This window comes from Impatiens glandulifera, chromosome 6, assembly GCF_907164915.1.
Source record: "Impatiens glandulifera chromosome 6, dImpGla2.1, whole genome shotgun sequence".
Taxonomy (NCBI): domain Eukaryota; kingdom Viridiplantae; phylum Streptophyta; class Magnoliopsida; order Ericales; family Balsaminaceae; genus Impatiens; species Impatiens glandulifera.
In genome coordinates, this window is record NC_061867.1 from 55,442,402 (window position 1) to 55,450,519 (window position 8,118).

General features: G+C 26.2%; 1 protein-coding gene across 1 annotated transcript; it reads right to left on the reverse strand.

The window, feature by feature from the left end:
- Positions 1–5,923: 5,923 nt before the first annotated feature.
- LOC124943948 (stemmadenine O-acetyltransferase-like) lies at positions 5,924–7,880 on the reverse strand. Its single transcript, XM_047484403.1, has 2 exons — positions 7,507–7,880; positions 5,924–6,892 (listed from the first exon to the last, which is right to left on the reverse strand). The coding sequence occupies exons 1-2, from the start codon at positions 7,864–7,866 to the stop codon at positions 5,924–5,926; spliced, it is 1,329 nt and encodes a 442-aa protein (XP_047340359.1). The 5' UTR covers positions 7,867–7,880.
- Positions 7,881–8,118: the final 238 nt, after the last annotated feature.

Sequence of the window (8,118 nt, forward strand, 5' to 3'; positions counted from 1 at the left end):
TGATGAATGAGAAAAGAAAAAGTAGTAATAATGAAAGCTAAACATACAGGTCATTATATAGCCTTCTAATTTTTTATCAAACCAATTATTTTATTCAATTTATTGACAAGCCACGCGGAACACACTCCCACGTTGTAAAATAAAATAAATACATATATATTTTCAAATCATTATGTTTATATTTAATTATTTTTTTTTAAAAAAAATTACTTATATTAAAAATAATAAAAATCAAGGCATAATATTAATAATATTATGAATTATACGCATCGAACGACTACAACTAGTAAAAGTTCGACGATTTCTCTCCGAACAAATAATCCACAAAAAAATAATTGAGATGGTAACCCAATTATGTAGGTTTTTCATATTAACCGTAGCAATCTAAATTTCTCAACAACTATCCAAAGATTTGAGCATCATCCAATGTATCTCAATAATACTCCACAAAAGACTCCATATACTAGTTATCCATCGACAATCAATGCAAAAGTAAGTGAGTTATCGATTCAACATCTTTGTAACACATACGATTAACGATAATACAACATTTTTCATGCACATATCATCTGTAAAAATTTCACCGATCTCTTGGAACTTAAATTTAAATTTATATTAAACAATAAAAAATAATTTATTAAAAGCAAATCATTTAACATTCTTAACAACAACAACAAAGAAAAAGTAATAAATAAATTATCATGTATGCCAATAGTCTACTCAATTAAAATTGTTTTATGCATAATCCTTATTAAAATACAGGTAGCACTAATACACTTAAAACAACACAAATTAATTAATTAATTAATTACTAAGAAGTTAATATTACTTAACGTGCATACGCTACCATTTCAGCTTAAATAAAGCGTTATAACTCATAAACGAGAGTCGAACTCGTAACTTTTAATCATCTTAATTAATACTTTATTAATTAATTAAAATTATAAACATTAGCTATATATAACATTAATGGTTATTCTAACGTATCATAAAGAAAAACACAATTGAAAATGGTTCTTGTATTGCATGCATTTTATTTAACTTTTACTTTTGTTTTATTGCCTCTTATAGCATTTCTTAAACCACTCAGGCAAAACAAAGTAACATCATCGTCATATTTCGCACAATTTGACAACTTTAAAGGTTTTTGTTCGTGCTTTGACTTATTCATTAAAAATGTTTAAATTTAGGAAGAATCATAATTTATGGTACGAGCATAAAATGGCTGCGTCTAATATATATATATATATATATATATATATATATATATATATATATATATATATATATATATATATATATATATATATATATATATATTGAGAAAAACAAACTTCGACCACAATTTCATCTCTAAGAAATCGGGTTATTTTAATCGCTAGAATCACATCCTCTAATTTCAATATATCATTATTTTTCCTACTAACAAGTTTTTCCAGAAAATTCATATCTAGATTCTCAATTGCACCCTATTTCAAACAATAATATTAATTATATTACAAAATCATAAGGGAAAAAGTTAATTTTATTTCATTATCTAAGAGTAATAACAAAGAATTGTGAAAATTGGTGTTATAAATAATAATAAATTTATTTCTCTAATTAGATTTCAAGTCCACTCTAATTTTGACACATTTTTTTACAAAATTACTACTATTTATATTATTTATTATCAAAGAATTGATAAAGAACCGAATTTGATGTTATAAATGGTGTCAAAATAATGTAAAAACAAAATTGAGTGCAGTTGAAAAATAAAATATATCTATCTCATTAAATTTGAAGTCCACTCAAATTCTTGTGCATCATTTACCAATTACAATATCATTCGTTACACCAAATTTGTTAGAAATCATATAAGTTTGAACTTATTTTTTAGAGTTTATGTCCTAATAGACTTAGGTTTTAAGTATGCATCCCTATATAAATAGAGGTTGATCTTCGTTAAATCTTGTGTGTTTATTTAGTTTACCATATTTTTTATTTTAATTATGTTATTATAGTGAATTTCCAATAAAATTTATGTTCTCTATCCTTATTCATTATAAAAATGGACCCAACGTTCATAAAAAAACATATATAAGAAAGTCTTTTAATAAAATTATTATTGTTGGACAACTTTTATTATTATTTACCTATTACAAATTGAATTTAAAATAATTTTATTATATTTTATTATATAAAAATTTAATTAAAATTTTGTTTTATTAAATTTATTTCAGTTTTATAACATATATTTTTGTAATATTTCTTTATATAATCTATATAAGAATAAGAATGACTCTCTCTCGGTCTAGATTTAGACTTTAATAAAAAATAACATTTTATATAGTAAAAAAGGGACTTGACTACTTCATAATTTTTTTCAATTTTATTCATTATTTTTTTTATAAATCTAAGAAAAAGGTTAAACCTATGTTCATACCTCGTCAAATCTATAATTTTCTCATTAATTTATTCGATCCTACTTAAAAAAAAGTTTAAAGTCATTTTTTTTCAAGCTCACCCTAACTGTAATTTTTGAGCTCGTCTTGCACTTAACCAATTAATTAGACAAATGAAACTTGTCATCTACGAACTCGGATCTAGAATCTCATAGAGACCGAAAATATTCATCTCTTATTGCTGTTAAGATGAGAGAGCTTGGTAAATTGATGATTTGGATTACAACGGGCTTAAATTAATAATTTGGGCTAAAGGATATATGCTGCTCTTCGTTAATATTTTGAGATGAGAAATATAGGGGAAAAAAATAAGCATAAACATCTAAAAATAAATTGGAGTTTTTCAATCATATTTTTTTTATTGGGTATGATTAATCAAATATGTAGCTATGAGCAATGTATATGGCCAAAATTTGGAAGGCATAATAGAATTAATCATGATATATCTAACTACTTGAACTAAATGTCTATGTTTTCTTTCTATAACTTCATTTTGTTATGGAGTAAATACATATATTTGCCAAATTATACCAAGTTACGTGAACAAATTAGAACACCTATCATTTATAAATTTTGTTCAATTATTAGTTTTAATAATCTTAACTAAGGATGGCAATTTGAAACCGCCCCGCGAAAACCGAACCGAATTGCCCCGTTTGGGATGGTTTTTCCCAGAAACCGAACGAGAATGAGGCGGGGATGGTATTTGTGTCTCCCGCCCCGATCTTCCCCGATCCGCCCCGATCTCACCCCCGATTATGCCCCGAACACTATAAATATAGTTAAATCATCAATATATTTATTTATTCACTATATTTTATAAGAATAGTAAGTTTACTTCTTTATAATAATTTAAAATTTCAACATATTACAATATATATTATATTAAAAAAATCATTTATATAATTTTATTGGATAATTTTATTATTTAAAAAATATATATTTTATTAACGGTGCCCCGCGGGGATTCCCCGAAACCGAAAAAAACCGAATGGGCGGGGATGGTATTAAAAAAATCCCCGAAATAAAAATGGTGCGGGGATGGTAAATGCATTCCCCGCCCCGAACCGCCCCATTGCCATCCCTAATCTTAACTGTAGTTTTATATTTATTTTCACAAGTATAAAAAATTGTTGTTTTTTTGTCAAAAACAAGTGTTTTGTCAAATATTAAATACATTGAAATACACCTAAAATAGTCATCAACTATTGTGAGCATAAATGAACAATCTAAAATTGATTATTCTCTATAAGCCCCACAAATCGACATGAATTAACTCAAAAATATTATTTGTTTTAGTAGTGCTATGTATAAAATGTAATCTACGTTATTTAGACAATGGAGATGTGAAGCAATGTTTATTGTTAATAATAATAATATATATATATATATATATATTTATAATTTTTGATAATTTTTTTTATTTATTTTTAGGCTGATGCATGCATATGTTTTATCAGTATATATATATATATTTATAAAAAAAATTAATTTTATTTTGTTACTTTAAAAAAAAACAAATATGGGGTAAATATAATATAAAAATATATATTCTTAAATTAGGTCTCTAATACTAGGTATAAGTAAAATATGATATATTTAAAATATATATATATATATGTTTTTTTTCATGAAATTAAACATTAATAGACCAAACCATAATCTTAACTAATTTTGATATTATTTTTCAAGAGATTTTATTTCACTCTATATGCCTTATATTTTTTTTCTTAGTGTAGAAAAAATAATTTGTTAAATATATATACAAATTTAAACTTAAAATATTTATTTTAAATAATTGACCCATATAAATAATTTATTTACATTAATAATTAATTTATTTTAAAGTCAAATCAAATTTCCCAAAAGTGATTTTCTGGTAGTTAAAAATATGTAAGTTAACTTTTGCAGCCTTACAAATTAAAAAAAAAAGTTTGAATTATTTAAATAATAGATATTTAAGGATATTTAAATAATTACTCTGTTTATAAATAGATTTATTTTTTTATATATTTAAATTAAAATAAGTGAAAGAATTATTATTTATTTAAATAAATAAATTATATAAATAACTTTTATTGACTTTTTATAATGTTATTTATTTATTATTATTATTATTTAATTATGTATTTATATGTAATAATATATACAAATTATTATGATTTGAAATAAATTTCATTTTTATTCTTTCATATATTGTTAGTGATTTATTTATTTTTGTAAATAAAGATTAAAAAAAGTTATTTATTTTTATATCATATAAACCTAAAATAGACCTCCTCTCTCACTTAAAACAACTTAAGTGTATATAATGACGGTAAAGATTATACTAACCTCTTATATTTAAAAAAAATATAACAATTAAATATTGTTTTAACAATATATAAATATATGTTGCTTGAAATGATTGAAAAAATAAATGACATGTACAATCAATTTTTCTTTCTTTTTTCTCTCTTCTCACTTTTTGTCATTTTCAGCAGGAATGTCTCTTTCAAATTCTCTCCAATATATTGTTTTCTTTTATATGTGTCTTATTTATTTCCATGAATATTGGCTAGAGAAAACCATATGAGATGAATGATTGAACAAATGCATTAATTTTTTAACTTTATCATTTAAAAATCAATATAATACAATTCAAGTAAATTTTTCTTTAGATTTACAAAATCTAATATATATTGACAATATATTTAGCAAGCCTATGATTAATTAAGTAAGTATATACATCCGGAATTTTAACAATACCAAATATTTAAATAATTAAATTAAATTATTTTTGTTAATTTAAATACAAACTATTATTTATTTCAATATAATATAAAAACTAAATTAAAACAAATTTTTTTTTTTTCATCCACAATTTTAAATGAAAGAAAGAAATGGGAAATCCTCCTATGACTCTGACTCTCAATTGTTTCAAACTTTCTATTTTTTGAATGAAATATTTAATAAATCTTCAAACCATATTCATAATATTTTTATTAGGTTTCTCTAGTCTAGCAGTCTTTTACAAGTGATGAAAAATTAAAGAATGGTTGAATATTTCTCAAACTTCTCCATAGCTTCTTCATCTAGTCCAACTAATACATTTATTTAGCACATTCATTAAAATAGTGAATTTGGAAAAATGAATGTAAAAGGGAAAGGGGTTTTGATCTACTTCAACAGATAAAATAAAATAAAAAACCTCTCTCTTCTTATACTTTTATTTTTCAATCAGCTATATGATGACACGATATTCTCTCTCATATTCTCTTCTCAATTTTCCTCCCCTATCATTTCTCTTAATAAATAACTGTCTTTGGATAATCATTCAAATGGCCAACTTAAGCTCAAATTCACTTAATAAAATGGTTTGATTCCAATATTGCTTTAATTAAACACAAGTAGCATAAAATTCAATTTCTAAAATACAGCGACATTATTCAATTAACCATTACATAGAAAAACAACCAAGAAACTCAAAAACAATTAAATCATCCATATGTAATGGAATGATCACAAAAGGAAATGATATTGGGGTTCTTCTCAAACTTCTCCATTGTCTCCGCATTTAGCCCAATCAATGCATCAATTCCTCCATCCGGTCCATCAATTAATAAAATGTCTGAGAAAGCTGATCGTCTTAAGCAAGTCATCCAAACCGGCCTGCCTAGTCCCAAATCAACCTCATAAAAAGGAAACCAACACCAACTTGTTATTACAGTCATATTCAATTTAAACTCAGAAGAAAATACTTTCGAAAATGGTTCATGTATTGGCACCCCTTTCTTCTTAGCATATTCCTCATCCACTTTCCCAATCGCCTCCATTATCAGACCCAAAACCACTCCAAGAGTAACACCACCCACACTATTCGCAACCGCCACTAATTTTACTATGTTCCCTAATGTGTTATCGGGTAGAGGTGGAGACATTTTTTTACGAATGTTTGCTGGCAATGCAAGCACGTGATTCGTCCTCGGTTCGGATGAAGAATTCATTACGGCGTGCCAAATGAGAGCCATCATAGATGTTACTCTCGTTGGAGCGATGTCCCCTCCCGACAGCTCTGCCTTTAGTCGAGATACACTCGAAGAATTGAAATAAAAGTTTTTCATTATTATTTTTTCATCTTTGAAGTTGAATGATGGAAAGGTTAAGCCGGGAATGGAAGGCCATAATCTTGGAGCATCGAAAACAGGTCCGAGAACGGTCAATTCTTTGAAACTCGATTCGCCGCCGGAGATCAAGATTCTTGCTGCCGCCGACCATAATTTCATGAAAGAGCATAATGTGGCTGTGTCTGATATCTTGTGAGAAATACAAACCCCCACCGCGATTTCGCCGGCAGGAAATTGGGTTATTTGAACGGCTAGAATCACGTCCTCTGATTTAAATATATCATTATTTTTCCTGCTAATAAATTTTTCCAAAAAATACATATCTGGATTCTCGATCGCACCCTATTTCAAATCATAATCATCAAGGTATTATTTCATTATCAAAGATAATAATAAAATTTAGTATTATAAATGATATTTTTATGTGACACTCAAAGTGGGCTTCAAAAATAAAATTTATCTCTATAAGTTCACTCAAATTTTGACATATTTTTTTAAACCAATAATAACACCAAATTATTATTCTTTTATCATTATTTATTATCAAAAGTAATGTTAAAGAACATAATTTGGTGTTATAAATGATTTGGGTATCAATTGAAAAATAAAATTTATCCCTCTAATTAAATTTGAAGTTCACTCAAATTCTTGTGCATCTTTTCGATACAAATCATTATACCAAATTTGTAGAAATTATATAAGTTTGAACTTATTATTTTAGATTTATGTTTTAACTTAGTCAAATGGACTTAGGTTTTAAGTATTTATTCCTATAAATAGAGATAATGTAATCAAGGTTACTTTGGACAATTAAATTATAAAAGATAGTACGTAAACATTGTTGACTGAATCTCGTTAAATATTTTGTGTTTATTTAGTTTACCGTATTTTAGGTTATTATAGTAAATTTCAAATAAAAATTATGTTATCTATCATTACTCGTTATAAAAACTCACCAAAAAACCACCATCGTCGCCGCCACCAACAACAACTGCAGTGGTAAATTCAGCGCCAGAGTCGTCGCAGTTAATCAAGGCATCCTCCTCCACGAACTTTCCGGCAAGAGGGTAGTAATGGGTCAAGGTTTCGGATAGTGAACTTTTGAGGACTTCCATAACATTGTTAGTCTCGCCGAAAACATTTTTTTCGGCGAGACTACGATTATAGAAGAACACGACCCGAATGTAGTTGAGAACGGTAAATTGATCGAGGGAAGAGATTTGGTAGGTACGGAGATGAGAGGGAGTGGGTAATGATGGCTTTATCATCTCCTTTGAGATGATCTCTACTGTAGGAATCTTCTTCATTGCTGCCATTGATGAATGAGAAAAGAAAAAGTAGTAATATTAATGAAACCTAAACATACAGGTCATTATATAGCCTTCTAATTCTTTATCAAACCAATTATTTTATTTTATTTATTGACAAGCCACGCGGAACACACTCCCACGTTGTAAAATAAAATAAATACATATATATTTTCAAATCATTATGCTTAAATTTAATTATCATTTTTTTTTAAAGTCTATCAATATTAAAAATAATAAAAATCGTTTGAGTATAACGAT

What these genes read in the sequence shown, in the direction of transcription:
- LOC124943948 (XM_047484403.1), bottom strand. Translation starts at nt 7,866, where the DNA reads ATGGCAGCAATGAAGAAGATTCCTACAGTAGAGATCATCTCAAAGGAG. An exon ending in GCGACGATGGTGGTTTTTTG is followed by an intron (nt 6,893 to 7,506) that starts GTGAGTTTTTAT and finishes GATTTGAAATAG; the next exon opens with GGTGCGATCGAGAATCCAGA.